Source organism: Theobroma cacao, chromosome 4 (genome assembly GCF_053813885.1).
Source record: "Theobroma cacao isolate CCN51 chromosome 4, ASM5381388v1, whole genome shotgun sequence".
NCBI classification, from domain to species: domain Eukaryota; kingdom Viridiplantae; phylum Streptophyta; class Magnoliopsida; order Malvales; family Malvaceae; genus Theobroma; species Theobroma cacao.
The window spans coordinates 120,283-142,426 of NC_142642.1; the positions used below are offsets into that span (position 1 = coordinate 120,283).

Here is a 22,144-nt window from a genome sequence, read left to right on the forward strand (position 1 = left end):
AGCATCATTGTAGGTTGTGTTTTCTCATCTTCTAGTGCACTAGTTTCTTACTTTAACTAATCTTGATCACTTAGAGAACGTTTATGCGAATGTGAGAGTGTTTATAAATCATGAGTTTTAGAATTTGTTTTGGTTTCTCTCAAGGTGAAATCCTAAGCTAAGCTTAGTTAAGGAGATGACTTAGGCCGTTGTTGGACTGATTGAGCTTTTTAAGCCTACCAATTACAATTATATCCCTAGTCACCCTTGTTTGAGCCAAAATTTTTCCTTTCTTTCATCACACTCAATAAAAAGCCTTAACTTGTAAATAAAATTCCCACTCTTACACCCATCACTCTTAAGCACATAGATTAATTCTAGGAGATGTTGTGAGGGTAGACATGATGAAAAAGGGTAAATAAGTGGGGTCACTTATTCAAAAAAAAAGAAGAAAAAGAAAAAATTTCACCCCATTACTTACACCAAAATGACATAAGTTTGAGGGTGCATATTATTTAAAAAAAAAAGTGTGTTTGATGAATTTAGAGGATGATGAATTGAAGAAAAAGGGTAGTGACTAGGAGAAGTGAGAGGTAAGGCTTGTTAGAAATCTTAGGATAATCATGTGCTTGGGGTGACTTGAGCTACAATTGATCTTTTATCATACCTTAACCCGAGCCACTCACTACAAGCTAGAAAAGTCCTAAGGATCTTTGACTACGTGGTAGCCTACATTAGTGGAGAGAGAAACGAAGAGCAAACTTATGAAACTCTTGACAATTTAACTTCTTGCATGAGTATAAACTAATCTGAGTGACATGATATGTATTGCAAGAAATTTTACACACACTCACGGGAAACCAACTGAAAATGAGCTTGCAATTTTGTTGATGCATGCACTTGAACAATATTTGTGATTTGCTGTGAACTTGGAACATTAGGTAACTTATGAGGAGTTTAAGAGTGATCTTTGCGTTGGTGCAATGAATTTATCGTTTAGTGATTTTTGTTTTAAGTTTCTCAGAGTATTTTAAGTTTTGCTTGAGGACTAGCAAAAGAGTAAGTTTGGGGATGTGATAACTCTATTATATAAAGTTATCATAAGGTATTTTTCGAGCATACATTCGGCTTATTCTTTTAGTTTTGTACGTAGTCCTTAGCAAATTTTCATTTCTTTTTTAGAAGTTAACTTTTAAGGCGGTTAGAGTCATTTTGACAATTTGAGCTTCGATTGCTGACAAAAAATCCCCTAAATCCAACTTTTGACCATTTAATCTTTTTGATTTTTGAAGGAATGGAGGCTAAAAGTGAAGCAGAAGGATGGACCTCAACAACTCTTCACTAGGTGGCCTAAAGGAGGAAAACATGGTGGCAGAAAGTTCAAGGTGTAGCAGCAAAGAAGGCCAAGAAGAGAGTTTATCGTTGCAGCGAGAAACCATTCTCGCTACAGTAAGAAACAAAGCATTTCAACAGCAGAGCAGAAGGATTTTTTTGCAGCAAGAATCCAATCTCGCTGCAGCGAAATTGAAGAAGTTTGCAATGCCAAGTCAGCTTTAGCTTGCTGCAGCGAGAATATGTCAGACAAGAGGAATATTCTGGGCTCGAGATCCTAGGTCAAAGGGGAAAAAGAGGGGAGTATAAAAGGAAAATTTTGCACAAAAAACAAGAGGGATTCGGTAGAGACATTTTTGGCAAGAGGAGCTGTAACCAAACGAGAAAAGAAGAAAGATTTAAGGGGAGGATATTTTAAAGCTGCAACAGATTATTTTGCTCTCTCTCTCTAGATTTGAAGCTTTCTCTCTCTCTCATTTTGTAAAACTATGCTCTTACTGCTGTATTGTGTACTCTATTTCTTTGAAATGTTGAGCTAAACTCACTTATCTAGGATTATGGTTAACTCTATTATTTAGTTGGGATATTGGTTGGTTGGGTGTTTATTCTTAATGCAAATCTTGATGTTTATTCAAGCTGGAATCTATTATCCATTTAATTGATTGATCACCAATTAATTGAGTTTGAATATTTGGATTACACTTGAAAAAGTTAATCTAAATTAGACTTAGGCTTGAGTAAAGTGTGTTCAAAACACTAAAAAATGAATGTTGGTGCTTTGATGTGTAGTGAGGGTAGAAATACAACTAATTGCCACACTTAGTTAATTAGGAATTCCTTAACTTAAAGAGCTTAAATTACTTGTATCTTATAGATATATAAGGAGGCAAATAGACTAGGCAAGTGTGTAATACCTTGACAGAGGATTACACACAACTTAAGATCCTAGACTAATATCAAATTCCATTGAGAGTAAATAACTAACCAAGACCAATTCCAAATGAAGTAATAGAGGACACCATAATCCTAGGTTATTAGACCATTGATACCAATTCCATTTATTAATTGCATTACTTAGAGTAGATTTTTGTTAATTAGTTTACATTTTCTATTTAGTCATAGTCCAAAAATTAATTTCTTGGATAAGGTTAGCTTGTGTCAATTTTGGTAATTAGCAGCAATCATTAGACCAACTCCTCGAGGTTCGACATCCCACTCATCACTTACTACTTGTCACGACTGTGTACACTTGCACGAAGTCTTTGCTAGTAATTTACATTCAATTTGAGTATATTTACATATTGCATAGGCAAGATTATTATTATTTTTAGCTAGCAACATGCAGGGAGAATGAATTTCGCTGCAGCGAGAAACTTGCTGCCATGCTTGCTACCTTGCTTGATTTTGACCTACTTTTTACCCATTTAACTTCATGGATTGATCATGGGTTTGTGAAACACTATAAGGGTATTAATCAAGGTTTGAAATGAGGGGTTTTTAGTAAGAAATTAAATCAAGTGCATTGTTTTTGAAACAAGTGCATCATGATTTCCAAATTCTTCCTATCGATTGCTTGTTCCCTTCTTATGTTCACTCACTGAGTTTCGTACTCACATTTTTAAAATTCATGTTTGTAGATTTGGAGGCAATTGGGACCTAGATTGAGTCGCACACATATGCTCGTCTTCTTGGTAGGTACTATGGCATCTAAATAGTTGTATCTTCACCCAGAGTCACTCCGCTAATGGTCTCGAGTCTATTACTTGTGAACATGTATATATTATGTAAACTATTAAGAGTCATGTTATAAATGAAGTATGTATATGTTGGATTGATGATGACAGTACTTTGATATAATATAAATATGAATATTCAGTTGCTATAAAATATTACTAGAATATTTACTTTTGAGAGTTACAGCACTTCATTTTAAATATGATGGATGGGAATGATAATCGAAATTGCATAAAGAGGCTTGCTTGGGCTTAGTGGGCTATGCCCATTGGGCCCATGCGTCGGTCATGGCCCGGGAATTTGGGCTGTGACAGTAGGTGTAAACCGATACAAGTATTAAATGAGTGTAGAAAGAAGAATATTTAGCTTAAAGAAATGTTACACTTATGACTTGAAAAGCTAGAAGAGTAAATGAGAAATAAATTATTGAAACTTTAAGTTGTGTTTTAGATTCTTTCTATGTTCATAATGAGGTGGAAGCTTATATCTATAGTGCTGAAGCCTTTGAATGTGGTTGAAGGTGTATTAAATGCAAAAACAATCGTTCTGTTGTTAGATTTATGCTCCAACGATGTATTTGGGAATGTATTCAATATATTAACTGCATTGAATTTAAAAACCCGTGATAATCTATTGATACATTTTGAGCTGTATCGATAAATTTTGGACAGAATCATTTTGTGAAAAATCTATAGATACATTTTGACAATGTATCGATACATGCAACTCAGTTTGGAATTCTGAATATTCTATTGAAAATTTATCAAGACATTTTGACAACATATCGATGCATGCAGACTAATTTAGAACTCTGAGCATTATGTTAAAAATCCATCAAATACATTTTGACAATATAACGATACATTTAGTGTAAAATGCCCTTCTTAAAGTTTCTGTGAACTATTTTCCTTTTCAAAATGTTTTTATCATTTGCTTAAATATATCAAGAAAATTGTATACTTTGTTCAAAATACTTCTAAGCAATTTTTATAAATTTATCTTTATTATTTCAAAACATGGAATTAATTTACAAGCTATTGATGGATGGTTTTACTAGAATAGACAATATCCATATTATTGTTTTAGTAAATGATGCGAAAAATGGTAATAACATTGATTTGATCCACAAGAAGAAACTATCTCTTTTCTAACACAGCAACACAAATTTCAAATAATATATTGACACAAAGCACTACATAATTTGTTTTTTTTTCTTGCTTATTGATGTTTAACCGCGTATCATGCAATAGAAAATTTTTCAAAAAGTGAAAAAGATATATATTAGATGTGTCTTAGTTTATTAGAGAATTTGATTATACTAAAATAATCTAGATATCCATACATAAACTATGTTTAACGCATTTAAAAGTTAAAGATAGTTTAGAATATCTGTATTCATTTACATACCTTCTCGTAAAATATAAAAAGTTGAAACCGTTTGTTCAGCGTTATCCCAGTTTATATTTCCACCGACGGTTTTTGGCCACCGTGATATGGAATGTAACAGGAAGCAAACTTGAAAAGGGCATAAAAAAAAAAAACTTGAAAAGGGAATATTCTAGGCATGAGACCAGAAGGTAAAGCAAGATGCTGCGGGTAAGGTGTCTTCCTTGCGTGAAGATGGCGCCACTCATTCCCGTTTCCAACGTGCTCTTGCCGTCGTATTAGCCTATTATTTTTATTTGTTTTGGGACTTTTTCATTCACATTACAAAATATTCTTAAGACTTTTATTAACAAAATCTATATTTCCTAAAGGAAGATCATGAATTAGAGATTTTCTTGCAAGAATGCCAGACTTCTCATCACACTTTTCCTTTTTATTGAAGCATCAAGATTCTTTTCCTTATCGAGAGAAACGTAACAAGAAAGAGTACTAGTAATATTTTGTTTTTCTCTAGAAGTTGGAATATTAATGGTATATTTATTTTCAAAGGAAAGAAAAATCATGTCATGAATAACAAAAAAATCGAGATAAAAATTTAAAAACGTATAACTTCTTAAAAGAAAAAGCAAATAAAAAAGATTTTCTTCTAGAACATGAATAATTTACTTTATCAGTTTAAAACAATTTAATCGATTAAGGGTTAAATAAAGTATATACTTCTACATTCCATATTCTCTGATCATTTTTCATTTTTTAGATATTCAAAATTATACTTTTCTCCCCTTTTTGGACATCTAATATTTTTATATTTAATTTTAATTTTCTGTTTCCCTACTTTTTTGGTATTAAAACTATGGAATATCAATTTTATTTAAAAAATAGAAATTTTTAAATTTTTTAAAAAATACAATCAAATCAAAGTTTAATTTTAAAATTTCGTAAAACTTGATAGATACAGAGGGAATTGATTTTAGATATATTTTACCTTGGTAAAAGTTTAAAAAAATAAAAAAGACTATAAAATTAGTGTAATTCAATAATGTATTCTTCCTTAAATGGAATTGACTCAAAACGTAGCATTTTAGTTATTTAAGATTTTCATCGTTTTTTCATCGATAATTTTCTATGAAGTAGATTCTAAAAATAAATTATCAAATACATTTTTAATGGATTATTTATCTCACACTAAAGTGTAAAGAGTTCAAGGAATCCTTTTATCTTCCTTTAATTTTTATTTATTATTTTGTAGTGGTATTAATGGCGTCAAGGGCCACATCCGTCACCCATCCCTGCGATTAGGTGTTGTCTGTACTCATGCTTCTGGAACATATATACTTGATAAAAGAAAAAAGAAAAAAAAAACGAAATTTGGTGTAGATGCGTATTTTACGAGCTTGAGATCATTTCCAAGGTGAGACAATAGTACGCAACGCAACATTCTCCTCCTATTCCTACATCTCTTTCTCTCTCTCTCCATATGTTATGTGTATATATATACGTGCGGGCGATTTGATTTGGGCATTTCTAATTTATTTCTCGTTTCCTTTCCTTTGTGTTTTGGTTTTGCGTAGTGATAGAAAGATAGGTAGCCTTGTTGCTTCCGCCATCACTCATCACCAATTCAATGGAAAAGCTCACTCACCTCAAATCTGCCGTTGCTTCTCTTTCTCAAATCAGGTTTCCAAATTTCTTCTGCTCTCATCTTTGATATCATTAGTCATTCATAACTCATCAGTCAAGTATTGACAATAATAGCAATCTTTGATTTTTCAGTGAGAATGAGAAAAATGGATTCATCAACCTCGTCTCTCGCTATCTCAGGTAAAATTAAAATAAAATAGCCCTTTTGGATCTGTTTTTTTTTTCTTTTTCTAAATTTTTATATTTAGCTTCCAATTCTGATATTGAAAATGTCATAAATGATAAACATCGAAGTGGAGAAGCGCAGCACATAGAATGGAGTAAGATCCAAACACCAACTGATGAGGTGGTGGTTCCTTATGATACCTTGGTTTCCATTCCTGATGGTAATAACATTAATCAATATATATCCATTTTTGTTTAAGAAGAAAGGAAAATCGGATCGCATTTGATTTGATCTTTGACTAACAAGCAAACAAACTGATGCAGATCCAGCTGAAACTAAGAAGCTTTTGGACAAACTTGTTGTCTTAAAGCTTAATGGAGGTCTTGGGACAACAATGGGGTGTACTGGTCCCAAGTATGTCTTTTCATCCTATTCCATCCACTCTAAATAAAGAATCATATACTCCTATATTTTGCTTACTAGAGAAAATTATAAACTACTGAATATCTAATTATTGTTGTTTCTTTTAAAAAAAAAAACACAGATCTGTGATTGAAGTTCGTAATGGCTTGACATTTCTTGACCTGATTGTTATACAGATCGAGGTATCAACTTTTCCCCCTCATAAATTGTTGAATTGCTTTCCTTTTTCCTTTTTGTTTTATGTTAGGAGCTTCAGCTGACAATTTTTCCTTTTGTCCAGCATCTTAATTCGAAATACGGATGCAGTGTTCAATTGGTTCTGATGAACTCATTCAACACCCATGATGACACACTGAAGGTTCCTACTTTTATGTAACTTGACTTGTTATTTTCATATTTGTTAGAGATTGGATCTAATATTCTTATAACTCTTGCTCAATGCAGATTGTAGAGAAGTATTCCAATTCAAACATTGAGATTCATACTTTTAATCAGGTTGGTGATATTGATTTCAAATTTGCATTCAACAACTTAAAACAGAGATCGTTTTCTTGTAGTTTCTTTCCCTGATTTTTCCCTTCATCTCTTGGATAATCATAGAGCCAATATCCTCGTTTGGTTGTTGAAGATTTTACTCCATTACCATGCAAAGGCCAGGCTGGCAAAGATGGATGGTAACCTATCACTTAATTTATTTCTTTTCCGCTTAATTTAGTCACTTTATTACCATGCAAAGGCCAGCCTGGCAAGGTTAATTGGTATACTTGTAGCTAAAGATGGATCATAATTTTTAAGACCTGAAATTTTGCAGTTTCATCTGCTGGTCTCATTTCATGTGCCTTCAATAATAGCTGTGAATCACTGAAGATGGTATTCATTATTTTTGAGCTTCGTAGTTAAACTTGAACTGATCATTTGCCTCTTAACATGTTATGAACTTTGGCATATTTTGAAGCTTTGAAGTGGTTCAGAAACAGATGGATTTATTATAAAGATTAAGTGGTTAGTTGTAATTCAGGAAAGCATGGGGAATTCACGTGTCATTAATATTTAGAGTCCTTTCAAAATCATTTTTCTTTTCCTTTTGAATCTAAGCTATAAGCCATTCCTACGAAAAGTAGTAGTTGTTTTTGTTGTTTTGAAATCTGGCCCATAAGTTCATAAGAATTTTATGTTAAATGATGAATGTTTTTATTCTAGTTTAAGGTTTTCACAGGATTCAACATGGTTGAAGAGGATCAAAGTTTTTGCAAATTAAGTATAAGAATTTTATAGAATTTTATGTTAAATGATGAATGTTTCTCTTCTATTTTAAGGTTTTCACTGGACTCTGCACTGTTGAATGGTTTGAGTTATGGGTAATATAGTCATCAGATTGATTGATTTCAAATATGTAGCTATAGTTTCTATAATATGCTATCTTTTGCCTGCACTTGGATAGTTCACAATGTGAAAATTATTTATTCCAGCTTTTTAGTTTTATTAGTGTCCTGCAGTGATTAGGGTTGAGAATTATGATGGAGCTTTTGATTACTTGTTTTAATTGCTTATTTGGTGTTTTTCTCTTTACAATATCAATTTTTTCTGGATGAAGGTATCCTCCTGGCCATGGTGATGTGTTTCCATCTTTAATGAACAGTGGCAAGCTAGATGCTTTCCTATCACAGGTTGTGGCTGCAATGCAGTGTGATTTCTGTTTTTTGGAAAAAATTTCATGTATTGAATTGGAAATTTCATTTTGATAATTTATTTATATTTCATTTTTAATTGTAGGGCAAGGAGTATGTGTTTATTGCCAACTCAGACAACCTGGGTGCTATTGTTGACTTGAGTATCCTCATTCTGGTTTCTAATGAACTCTGCTTTCTAGTTAGTAGTCACACACACGCACACGAATCTCAAGTTATTTCTGGCTATTTTAGTCCTTGACAGGATGCTATAGAAATCTTAAATCATTTGATCAAAAACAAGAATGAATACTGTATGGAGGTACAGGAAACTATTTAAAAAATTCCTCATTGTAAGCAATGTTATTTGGTTTTCCTAGCTCCGTGATTATAGCTTCATTACTTTTGTTTATGTAGGTTACACCCAAAACCTTAGCTGATGTGAAGGGTGGTACTCTTATTTCTTATGAAGGAAAAGTTCAGGTATGAAATGAACTCTTATTTTCTTTAGGATTTATTAATCAATCCTCCCTTAATTTTTCAAAACAAGAGTATCTGCGGTTGCAAAGATAAGCTTTGTTATCTTTCTTTTTAATCAGCATAAATAGGATTTTGGAATATAATTACTATTTCGCATGTTTTGTGATAATGACTTGATAAACCAAATGCATAAAACCTTAAAAAAAAAAAAACCAAATGCATAAACAATGTCATACTGTCTTGTTAAAATTTTGTTAATAGATTTTCCAATCCTAGAAAACTAAATAATTATTGTTGTCTTTTACCACAAAACTAAAAACAGTCTGAGTTTATTGTAATCTCGTTCTAGATATTGAAAAATCAGAAATGATTTCTGCAGCAAAAAGCTTACTGAAGTTAATTTTGAATAATTTCCTGCTTAAGCTTTTGTTTTTAGTTAATTGTCTCAGAGTTTTTTCCTTTTGGGATCATGATACATTCTGTTTTTGCAATGTTATCTTTTTCTAATGCTTAATGGTGAATCATTGCTGAGAAAGAAAACAAATATTTTCCCCTCCACTGTGCACTAGTGTACAACACATTTTTCGTCTTCTGCATTTGAAAGGAAGATAACAGAATGAATTTAGACATTGCCTAACAACCTTTTATTTATTTTGATTTTATTTATGTGATTCAGCTCCTTGAAATCGCCCAAGTCCCTGATGAACATGTAAGTTATCCAGATCTCCCATCTTTTGCTTGTCTATTTTTTCTTTTACGTCAATTGGTTTTAACTCTTCTTTTCTAATCTCTAATAGAGATCACATGGTTTTAATATTAGAATCATCACAATTTTGGATGGCAAGTGATGCTAGGCAGTGCTTGGATTTGCCACCTTTAATAAAATACGTTTAATTATAGTGGGGATGATTACTATGTGATCTATTCTTATTAGATGTTTGTAAGAAAGCTAAAGTTTTTTGGGGTGGTTATGGACTTCAGTTTTTATGAGACAATATCTACTATATTAACAAATATTGAACAGCTAGAAAGTTGGACATTTTGCTGAAGTTTAGGTTAACTTGGTTGCAAAGATAAAAATTTTGGGGGCAGTTAGGATTTGTAAAGGAATATCCTATAGGCTAAGATTGAATGAAGAAATCAATGTTTAGGAAGTTGTTCAGATGCTTTTCTGTAACTATGAACAATAGTTTAAGCGGTGAAGTAGTAGTCACTGCTCAGACCAACAGGCAAGTTTAGTTCCCTTTTATTTGTTTCCAATCCTTGAAACTGAGTATTTGCTTTGTAAACCAATCACCAAACCCATATTATCTTCTTTCATCCGGTTAAACGCTAAAATTACAAGTTATTGCCAACCATTTTACTATATTTTTCTCAATTTCATGCGACCCTTTTCCCCATCCTAACACAAAATTGGCCTTTACTATCCTATTCCTACAAGGACCTGAGGTTGATATCATGAAACTACCAAGATTGACCAACTTCAAAACTTTAAATTTATTGTTTCCCTTTACTATTTACTATTTAAAACTTTTGATCGCACAAAATTGGCCATTACTACCCTCACTTTCCCTTTCTTTCTTATTGTTCTTTTTTGCGCCCCTTTCTTCTTTCTTTTACTGATTTCAACCTCCCTTTCTTTCTATTTCACCCACCAATTTGGGTCCATGATTTTGGCTATTCAGGTCGTGTACCTAAGTGATCTAGGATGCAAAAGAACTGTGTACAAACTGCATAGCAGTTCCAAGAGGTAGCAGTGATCATGGTAGATATAGGGAGAAATTGGGCTGGGGGCCTTTTTTACTAAGAATTTAACAAGATTTACCTTGCTATTTGCAACTATTACTTCTAAAACATGAGAGATGAAAGGCTGAGCCGGAGGCTAAGAACATAACTAGATTTAATATTTTTTTTTGGATAATTTACAAGATTTAATATTAGGTGTAACATGTCTTTAGATTTGGGCCTTATTTTTGTAAATATTTAACAGGATTTGCAACTGTTAGGTCTAAATATGATAACTGGTTTTGGAAGTGTTAAAGTGAGTGGGGCAACATGATAGCCTTACAAGTGTGCTAACTTTATGTGAATTTTGATCTCTTGCTAAAGTCTAAACCCCAATGAACCCCCGTGTTTTTGTTTGGTAGGACTAATGAATCCAACACCTCTGTCTAGTGTTGGACGCATACAAATTCCTTCATCCCCTCTACATGGCAGCAGGCATCTAAATTGCCTATGCTAGCAAAGTGCCTTCAATTCTCTCTCTCTAAACAATGTTGAGGCTATCGGGAGGGTGGAAGGAATCTTTGAAGAATTTAATTATTTATAATTGTAATTGTGCTACTTTATTACATACTATGAATTCAATTGTAATTTTTATATATATTTTGGTTATTTAATATGGATTTGTATTTTACTTATTTTCCAAGTATTAAGGCTTTAAGTTTACATTAGTATTTTGAGTTTGTTCTATGGTTTTGACCATAAAAAGATGTTTCTTCTATAGTTTAGGGTTTACCTATAAATACCTTTGTCATTTCCTGGTAGGTTGAACTATGAAATATTGAAGCTTTTGATTATGAGAAATTAAGATTTTGATATTTTTAATATTTTATATCTGAATATTTGAGATTTTGGGTGTTTCCATTTTTACTTTGGAGAATTTTATTGAGATTTTCAGATTATTTGTGAAGTGTTCATTTTAGATAGTTTGTTCTACGTCACTGTTTGCACTGATAAAGAAAACTTTTATCAGGTTTATAGTTGACATTATTCTTTCTGTTACAGGTCAATGAATTCAAGTCAATAGAGAAATTTAAAATTTTCAATACAAATAATTTGTAAGTCACGCTGCCTTAATATGTCGTAACTGCTTATTGGTTTAGCACTAATGATTTATGTTTCAGGTGGGTGAACCTGAAAGCAATTAAGAGGCTTGTGGAAGCTGATGCACTGAAGATGGAGATCATTCCAAACCCAAAGGTTTGTTTCTTTTGCTTTATGATGTTGCCTCTGTTAGAGTTCTGATTTTCAAATAATAAAATTACCTGTAGGAGGTCGATGGAGTCAAAGTTCTTCAACTGGAAACTGCAGCTGGTGCAGCAATTAGGGTATAAATTGTGCCAATTATGGTTATGATTTATTAAATGTTGAAATTTTTTTGAAACTTTTCTAACTGTTATTTCCATGTGTGAACAAGTTCTTTGATCATGCTATTGGTGTCAATGTACCTCGATCACGATTCCTTCCGGTGAAGGCAACTTCAGATTTGCTACTTGTTCAGGTTATTTTCTTCTTCCACTGACACTGCAACCCTGGATGACGATATGAAGCTCCCCTAACAGGTCCTCATATTCTGTTTTGCAGTCTGATCTTTACACCTTAATCGATGGCTTTGTTATCCGGAATAAAGATAGAACAAATCCTGCGAACCCATCCATTGAATTGGGGCCTGAATTCAAGAAGGTAAATACTTGTCGCGTTTATCTTTCACTTTCTTATGGATGCTATTCGCATAAAGGCCTTGATAGTTTATAATTTGCTTAACAGGTTGGCAACTTCTTGAGTCGATTCAAGTCAATCCCAAGCGTCATTGATCTTGATAGCCTTAAGGTGACTGGTGACGTATGGTTTGGTACTGGTGTTATTCTTGAGGTATTTTTACACGCTCCAGGTGTTGTTTACCTAGATGTATGTTTTGAAGTTTTGCCTCTACTGCCATATGGGCTAATATATAGGAAGGAATCAGTTGGCGCTTTTGCTGAAATTAAATATTATCATGATTGTATGTGGTGTCCTTGAAATTAAGTTTAGTGGAATTTCCCATTATTTGGATCCTTTTGATGAAATATAGGTCAAAATATCTGTTAGTTTCTGAATAGTTCTTGTAGCCTAGGTCTCTTATTTAGTTACTGGTAGTAATTTTGTGAAAGTAAATAATGCTGTAAATGGCTATAAATTATTGCTCTAAAGTATTGTGGTTCACCAATTTTATAACTTTAATGGATTTGGCTGTAATGGTGTCTAATATGATGTAATAGATTAAAACCTGATTATTGCCGATGTTTGCAACAACGTTGAAGAAAATGTGTACAACTGTATTGATGCTTATTTTTTTAAATAATTCATTTGGTACTTCATCTGCAACGAAATCCAGTTGCTGGATGCTCTTTGCTTTGATGGTCCAGAGTATCATGGGAAATTTTGCTGTAGATATAGCCTCTGTCAAAAGGTTTAAACATAATGCTTCTAGTTTTACCTCTGGCACTTATCAGGATAGGTCAGCAAGGTTCAAATAAACCGGAATTAGTATTTGATTTGATCAGCTTGTTGATTGAAACTATTTATAACCGAATCTTTTCAGGGGAAAGTGAGCATTGCTGCAAAACCTGGGGTGAAGTTGGAGATTCCTGACGGAGCTGTAATTGAAAACAAGGTAAACACTGGCATGCAGGACTTTTCCTTATTGCTATTAAGCTATTGGTTTTGTTTTGCTAATTGGTTGCCATTTTGTCCGTAGGAAATTAATGGCCCCGAAGACATCTAAGAGTTGCCTGCCAAAGTTTCTGGTAGGGCTTACCATGTTGAGTCTTGAAGATTTGACGTCTGGTTTTGGTCTTGCAATGGTTATGCTTGTTGATAGGAAATAAAATACATGTACTTGGAAGTATCTGGTTTGTATCTTGCGGGAGTTCCACCGAGAACTTTACTATTTGAGCTGTATGTGAGTGAAACCAGTATTCTGCCAATGTTCTATGACTTTGTTGTCTTCTATGTACTTTTTCTTATTAGCAATTTCACCCTTCCTACTTGGAGTAAGGACATCATTTCTCTATCATTCAAAGGCATTTCCAATTTTGAAAGATGATTAGGTTTTCCCAGCTATCAACCAAGGAATTCTGTTATGAAAACATCATCTCAAATGAAATCTTCAAAAGGAGAAGGATAAATCTTCGTTCTTAAATGGTCAATCGAAAGAATTATAAAATAAGAATAAAATTGGTCAAATTATAAAATTAGTTCTTGTATTTTATAAAAATTGTGAATTTAGACTTTGTACAATAATTTGTAAACATTAAGTCTCTATACAATTTAAATGTTGATAATGTCGGTCAATGTGATAAATATTTTTTATTACTTATATGATATGATGTTTAGTTGTGTAAGTGTGGTATTTTTTTGTTGATGTAGCATTGAATCTAACGGTATAATAATGATAATATAATATTTTACAAATGATGTAATAATAATGCTGACATGATGAACCAAGCATTGATATAAATTTTACAAATGCGAGTGTAAAATTATTTAATATGAGGTAAATGTTTTAAACAGGATTGGAAAAGAAACAAATAAAAAATATGAATAGAGTTTTAAGATTTAGGGAAAGAGTGTTATAAGACAAAGAAAAATTGAATTTTTATTTTTCTTAATTTAAAGTAGTGAAAAAAGTGTTATGAAATAGATAAAAAAATACCACATTATCATTAATAGACTATCATATTTAATGTCACATCAATAAAAAAAGTCATGTTGACATAAATAACAAAAAATTTTAAAAACTTTTAGTAATTGGATTAATATTGCCAATTTTAAAAAGTATAAAAATTCAATTTTTATAAATTATTATATAAAGATTAAATCCACCACTTTATTAGAGTATAAGGATTAATTGTATAATTTAACCTATAAAAATCAAGTGCTTAGGTAGAAGTGGCAAATGGGTGGATTTTTTTTTTTTTTTTTGTTTAGAATGCAAAATTTTATTAATTAGGAATCACACCAAATGAAGTGCAGACTCCACAAAAATAACAGTCCAAGTACAACAAAGACAAATCAAATTGCTTTCAAAAAACAACCGTCAACAAGAAAGGAAAAAAAAATAAAAAGGGGCAACACAAGCCAAAGTAAAATGCCTAGCATCATCGAAAGCAAAAAGAAATAAAGTCAGGGCATAAGACAAAACGAAGATCAATAGATAAACTGAACCAAATCATCTGTACGATCAACACCATCCTTGGCTTAACATTCTGCAAGCTGATTAGCAGATGACGGAATGTACAACAACAACCATTTGAGCAGCTTACGTTTAAAATTATTCATCAAACACATAATATTTCTCATTCTCCAAGGAGTAAGAGAAGGATCGTTAGCCCATTGAACAACATTAGAAGAATCAGACTCCACAATAAGTTCATGAGTGTTAGCCCAAGGAAGGTTTCCTTAATAGTAAAAATCTCAGCAAAATTAGAATAAAAAATACCCACAGATTTGGAGAAAAGAATCTTAATGCTACCGTTATTATCACACAAAACTCCACTAATCGCAGCATCCCTGGGATAGCCTCTAGCAGTTTCATCCACATTAAATTTCATGCATCCATTAGGAGGCTTGATCCAATCAGTCATTAGTTTGTTTTTCTTTAACACCACAGAAGCTTTAGCATAAGAGGGGTCACTAACAACATCCATAACAGATGAATTCTTAGGAGGCCACTTGGCCTTAGCCCACCAACCCACTTTTAGTTTAATGACATCAAAAATTTGGAAAATATCAAAGAGCTTCCCATTGAAAATAAGATCATTTCTAGAGAACCAAATAGTCTATATTATAGAATAAAAAGCCATGTGCCAGATAGGATGTCACCTTTGCTTTAAAATAATGCCATTCCAGAGAAGAAAAAGATCTGTCATGTTGCTAGGAAGAACCATGTTTAAGTCTCAAGATTCAATCCACAGGTTTCATGTTCTCCAAGAGTCATAGCATGCGAGACGTGCGAAGCAAAATAGCAAACATGGTGATAACGCGAAGCGCACCTGAGGACTATCAGAGAATAAGGAGCTTGATACCGTGATGGCCATGTTAAAGGGTCAAGAGCACTATCCAATGAAAGTTTGGACAATTAAAAAGTCAAGTAAATCTTTTGGTGATTGTTGCAAGTATCTCCAATGCTAGCTTAGGAGATAGGGAAAAAAGAGCCAAAGTGCTAGAGCCTAAGTACTATATACAAAAGGACTAGAGATGTGAAAAAGCTAGAGAATTTCCTCTTTGATATAGAACATTACTTCCGAGCTGTCATGTGAAATCCCACCTTTTAGTTAAAGAATGGAAAGTATAACTTAACTTGTTGAGCTACGGATTTGAAGTTCTATAAATGATTTTGAACACTTTTTAGCTTAAGAATACCCATCAAATGATATCAAAGAAGTTTTGGGAAAGTTAAGATTCAAATGGGGTTAAAAAGACTTGATTTTCCTCTAGAAAATAATATTCTGGAGCCAAAGTATCGAGACTTAGCTGAAAGTATTGAGACTTGATTCATGGGATGAAGAATGTCTCGAGACTTCACATAAGGTATTGAGACATGACTACTTCAAAAGAAAGTATTGACACTTTCAAAAAAAGTATCGAGACTTTGGTTGAAATACCCTAAACAAAATCATTTTGTTTCAAAAGTATTGAAACTTAAGCTCAAACTATCAATACTTCAACGTCAGACTTCGAAAAATAAAGGATAAACTTGTGTTTTCACACCTTTAAATAGAGCTCAAATTTCAAGACCTAACATTCCCCTCACTATTCCTGCTGCCAAAGCTTTTGTTTTTCACTCTTTTAACTCTTTTCCAAGCTTCAAATTTGTTTTCCTTAAAAGAACAAATGGTTTCAAATCATTAAACTCCTTTTCCATTATTTTGGAGGTAAGCGAATGATTTTTCAGCAATTATGTTTACGAGTTTTTCTCTAAAACTTCTGTTAAGTCCTAAAAATGTGATTTTTTATCTCAAATGCTAGGTTTCAAACATTTTCTAGCATAATAAGCTCATCAAGGGAAAGCTATCACTAATTAAAATTAGTTTTGGAGACTAGACTATGGTTGAAAGTATGAATAGAAAAATAAATAGAGATTTGGACTAAGTTAGTTGGAGATTTATACTCAAGGTTATACTTAGAATGCTATTTATGATGCTAAGGATGTTATTGACACTTGTTTAAATGTTGCTAGGCAATGTAGAAAACGTTGGTATTTTTGGAGAAGCCAAGTACTCATCGAAAGTCAAGAAAAGGTTCAATACGCTTCAAGAAAGTGAGTAGATATATCGTTTTTAAATTATTTTAGTATGTAAAGCTAAAAGCATGAATTGATGAGTTAGTTGGTTGACATGATTTCTATTCCCATTTTAAAGGTGAAAATATATTTGTGATTGAACCCATGTTTTGAAAGAGTTTTCAAACTTATATATATATTATATTAGTTTTCAATAATGGGGATAAGTCCTTTCAATCGATTTAGACCAAACCACCATTTCAATAAGATATGTATAAAATGCATGTATGTTAAGTTGAAATTGGATGTATTGATGATTCCACATACCACACGAGTTAAGAACAAACACATAATGTATGCTAAGTTACCATTGTATGTGTTGATGATTCCACACATTATATGAGATAAGAATGAGCACATGATATATGCTATGTTGCAATGTCTGTGATGATGATTCCATATGCTATATGAGATAAGTATGAGTACATGTTTAAAATGCCATATACATGACAACGTTGAATGAGAATGATGAACTATATGATGAGTATGTAATGATTGATAGTTCAGAATAAAATGATAGGGTGTCCACGTTAATGAGGGTTATACCATTGACAACTATGAGCTCTATGGGTAATGGAAGCTATACCATTACGATCTTTTTATGAGAACGGGAGTGAAGCGCTGATTCCATTCCTACGTGCGCCACATTTGTCCAGGTTAATGGGGGTTATACCATTACCAATCCCATGGGTAATAAAGGGCCATACCATTACCATTATGTCTTATAAGATGTGGACATTTTCATAGTCACTAGCTAGACCTTAGCTTGATCATTAACTTGATTAAATGTAAGTTGCTAAGTTATTCTAATACATGTTATGTTAGAGATGCTTAGAAAGAGCTTTCTTAGCCCATTATGGATGAAAGTTAAGATGTAAAACTTATATTAAGTCTAGAAAGAGGAAGTCTCGATACCTATGAAACGAAATGCTAAGAAAGCATTCTGTGAAAGAAGTCTCGATACCTTTAAAGGAGATATCGAGACCGCATCCAGGATTCTCGACACCTCCCTTGAAGGTATTTAGACATCAAGCATAGAATGAAAATGTTAGCCCTTTTTTTATGTATTATAAATGGTTTTACACTTAGGCTTTATTCTAAAGGTTTATATGGCTTTTAAATGCTTTGAAAGACACTCAAAGATTTGATGTAAATCTATTTTCAATATTTTGTTGTTCAAATATTTTATTCAAAAGGTTTGATTATGAGTTCAAAGGCTCGAAATATATTTTTTAGCAAAGTTGATAAATGTGCATTTGAAAGATTATACATGCATGGTTATTTAGAGGTTATATTTGTGTAAAAGCTCTAACTTCTTGACTTATTCACTTATCATATCCATTTACGGAGTCTTTATGACTCACACATTAGTTTCCCATTTTTTTTTGGTAGATTAGTGATAGCTTTTTTACTAGCAATCAGTGTTATGGGGACGTAATCTGTTCCTCTTCTTTCGGTAGGTGATCTAGCAGCTGTTTACAGCTTAGAGGTCGTTTCATGTTTCGTTGATGAGTTGGTTTTTATATATGTTTATGTTATGAATGTTGAACATATTATAAAGTTGTAGATTTTCATGGCATTGTGCATATTTTATTGATTTATATTTTCATGGCTAAGGCCCAGTTAAGCATCAAGGTGCAAGTACATGTTTAATGAGATGATTTTAAACTATGTTTGAAATGACATGATATGAGCATGTGAGCTTTTCCACACGTTATAAGCCAACATTTTGTAATGATTGATGTGATGACGCTTTTCTACAGTTTATGTGATATATGAATGAATGTTTAATGGTTTATATGTGTAAAAGGAGAAAACTTGTTATCCAATTACAAAATGCCACATGTTCAAAATTAGTAAATTGAAGATATTTTTTAAATACGAATTACTTACCGCTATATGGACTTGAAGATATCATTTAAGATAGCCTTATAATTAATCATAAAATAATTAATTTAATGGTTGAATTATCTAAAAAACACGTAGTTAGACTAATTAAAATTCACTTATGAGTCATATATATTTATTTCTTGAGATAATATTTAATTTGGACTAATTAAAATTTACTTATTGGTCATCTAAGTATCTCTAAATAAATCAAGATAATTTAGAGATAATATTTAAATTTGACCGAGCAAAATTTACTTAATAGTCATCCAATTTATTTTCAAAAAATCAAGATAATTTAGAGATAAATTCTAAATTTAATCATCCAATTTATCTCTAAATAAATTAAGATAATTTAAAGATAATACTCAAATTCAACCAATCAAAACTCAAAGACTCAGAGTTTGACTAATCAAAAGATCATTTATGAGTCATCTGATTTATCTCTAATTAAATTAAAATAATTTAAAGATAAATTCAAAGAAACTAAATTTTCATGAAAATCTCTCATCTAACACTACAAATACAATATTCCTTCAAGCCAATTGACGAACCACTAAGAAAAAAGATCAAGGGAGAAAGAAGAAAATTCTGAAGAACCAAAGCCTCCAAAGTTCCACATATCCAAGAAAAAAGGAAGATTCTGAAGACCAAAGCCTTTAGAGTTCCACATATCTAAAAAGGAATATCTAAAGACCAAAACCTCTCTAGATTTCCAATCTACAAGTCCAAGTGATCCAAATTGTTCGTTTCAAGATCAAGTCAGAGTACCCTTGAAGCAAAGCCTTCAATTTGTTCATAAGACCCTTGAGGTCGAGATCAAGTCAGAAGACCCTTGAGGTCGATATCAAGTTATAAGACCCTTGAAGCAAAGCCTCTAATTTGTTCATAAGACCCTCGAGGTCGAGATCAAATCATAAGACTCATAAGACCCTTGAAAAAAATATTCATTCAAGATCAAGTCGTAGACCCTTGTAGAAAATATTCATTCAAGATCAAGTTGTAAACCCCTGAGGCTGAGATCAAGTCATAAGACTCATAAAACCCTAGAAGAAAATATTCATTAAAGATCAAGTCGTAGACCCTTGTAGAAAATATTCTTTCAAGATCAAGTTGTAAACCATTAAAACTAATTCAAGATCAAGTCATAAACCTTTTAAACACATATTCATTCAAGATCAAGTCGTTGACCCTTGAAGCAAATTCAAGATCGAGGCATAAAACCCTTAGAAAAGATATTCGTTCAAGATCAAGTTATCATAAACCCTAAAACAAGGATTGAAGAAACTAATTAGAAGATATTCTCTATTGGAAAAGAATCCTAGATATTGTAAATTCACGTTTGATATATAAATAAATATTTGATATTTGTCTCCTAATTTTTCAAGTCTAAAACATTCGACACAAAATTTATGTGTACAATATGATTTTTTTAGTTTATGTATGGATGTAAAAGGCTTACTTAGGTCTAGCAAGCTATATTTGTCTAGGTCCATGCACCAGTCACGGACTCCCAAAAATGGGTCGTGACATGTCCACATTGAGTCAAAAGAAAAGGTGGCAATGGCCACGATGTATCTTGTTGGGGATGCCACATTATGGTGGTATTCAAAATTTGTCAATGGTGAATGCCTCATCAACACTTGGGTCGACCTCGAGCGAGAAGTAAGGAATCAATTTTCCTTAAGAATGTCTAATGACTCCCTTCCTTAAAGGCTCTCCTTTAACAGTCTTTAACCTTTAAGAACATGCCAACAAAGAACTTCCATTTTAGGAAGGGCAAGGTTAACCCAAACCTCTTTCCACATATGTCGATTATTAGCAACATTACCAACAACCAATCTACAAAAAGATTTGGCAAAGTAGAGACCATTTGAACTCTCTTTCCATGTGACCTTATCCAACATCTCTTTATCAAGAAAAACATTGCTTAAAATCTCCATTAATTGCTTCCAGTGATCTCTCTCCCAATCAAAAAGGTCTTTTCTTAAAGGAATATCCTAACGCCAAAAATCGTCAATCCATGAGCCAAAATCAAGTAAGGAAAATTTTTTGTTAGAAACAAGTGCAAAAATTAGTGGAAAAGCAACACAAAAATAGAGATTATCAATCCAAATATCTTGCCAAAATTTAATACAATCACCTTGACCTAGAAGAAAACCAATACTTGCGTTCACCAAATCTGAAAAGTGACCATTATCTAGTGACTGGCTAATGATATTCCTCCATACATATGACATCCTTTGATAATTACGACGGGAAGGTAGCAGACAATTAGCAATCATACCATTCTTTTTAGCAATAACATATCTCCAAAAAGAATCCCTCCCTTCATCGAAACACCAAACTTATTTATTAAGGAAAGAACCATTCTTGACATGAAGATCCACAAATCTTGAACCTCCATTATCCTTAGGAGCATAAAGAGAATCTCAATCAACATAATGAATTTTACGGTTCGAATTATCTCCAGACTAGAGAAATCTTCTTTGAATTCTATCTAGTGCCTCCTTAACATTATGAGGTAATCGAAACAAGGACATATGATAGACTAAGAGACTAGAAAGAACATATTTAATAGGAATCAATCTCCTACCAATTGAGAGAAATTTACCTTTCCAATCAGCTAGTTTATTCTCAAATTTATCCACTATGGGGATCCAAATAACTCTTAAGCCAAGATTAACACCAAAGGGCAACCCTAAACTAAGTGAAAGGGTGAGCCCAATTTACATGAAATTTCATGAGCCCAATCTTGAAGCACATGATCTTGGATGCCGATTCCATAAAGGGAGCTATTATTAAAATTTGTTTTAAGACCAGATAGTAACTAGAAGCTAGTGAAATTCTCTTGAAACAAAGTAAGCTATCTATGTCAGGCTTGTAAAATAACATGGTGTCATCTGCAAATTGGAGATGAGACACCATAAAACCATTGCTCCCTATTCAAATTCCATTACAATAACCAAGAGAAACAACCTTGCTAATCATAGCTTCAAAAGATTCCACTACTATGTTGAATAAGAATGGAGAAAGAAGACATCCTTGCCAAAGCCCCCTGCTGATTTTAAACTGCAGGGTTAGGGTTCCATTAACAAGAAAGGAAATTGATGTTGAAGAGATGCAAGAACTGAGCCAATTCCTCCATCGAAGACCAAACCCCATTTTAACCATGATTAAGTCTAAGATTCCCAATCAACTCTATCAAATGCCTTATTGAAGTCCACTTTCAAGAAAACACCATCATGTCCATCTTTTTTAAGCTTACCCAAAACTTTATTAACAACCAAAGCACAATCAAGAATTTGCCTACCTTTAGTAAAGGCAAACTAGTTATGACTAAGG

General features: G+C 32.6%; 1 protein-coding gene across 2 annotated transcripts; it reads left to right on the top strand.

Moving 5' to 3' along the window:
* Window positions 1-5,704: 5,704 nt before the first annotated feature.
* On the top strand, window positions 5,705-13,602 carry LOC18600669 (UTP--glucose-1-phosphate uridylyltransferase). Of its 2 annotated transcripts, none has more exons than XM_007031258.3 (22): window positions 5,705-5,842; window positions 6,003-6,108; window positions 6,205-6,252; window positions 6,367-6,458; window positions 6,562-6,652; window positions 6,783-6,843; window positions 6,942-7,019; window positions 7,106-7,156; window positions 7,262-7,335; window positions 8,256-8,328; window positions 8,435-8,492; window positions 8,604-8,650; window positions 8,746-8,811; window positions 9,485-9,517; window positions 11,596-11,648; window positions 11,715-11,790; window positions 11,862-11,918; window positions 12,008-12,091; window positions 12,175-12,273; window positions 12,358-12,462; window positions 13,172-13,243; window positions 13,328-13,602. In XM_007031258.3, exons 2-22 carry the CDS (start codon window positions 6,056-6,058, stop codon window positions 13,352-13,354), a joined length of 1,398 nt encoding a protein of 465 aa, XP_007031320.3. In that variant the 5' UTR covers window positions 5,705-5,842; window positions 6,003-6,055; the 3' UTR covers window positions 13,355-13,602. The 2 variants fall into 2 exon arrangements, with proteins under 2 accessions (XP_007031320.3, XP_088661519.1); XM_088805393.1 differs by having other exon boundaries at window positions 5,796-5,853.
* Window positions 13,603-22,144: the final 8,542 nt, after the last annotated feature.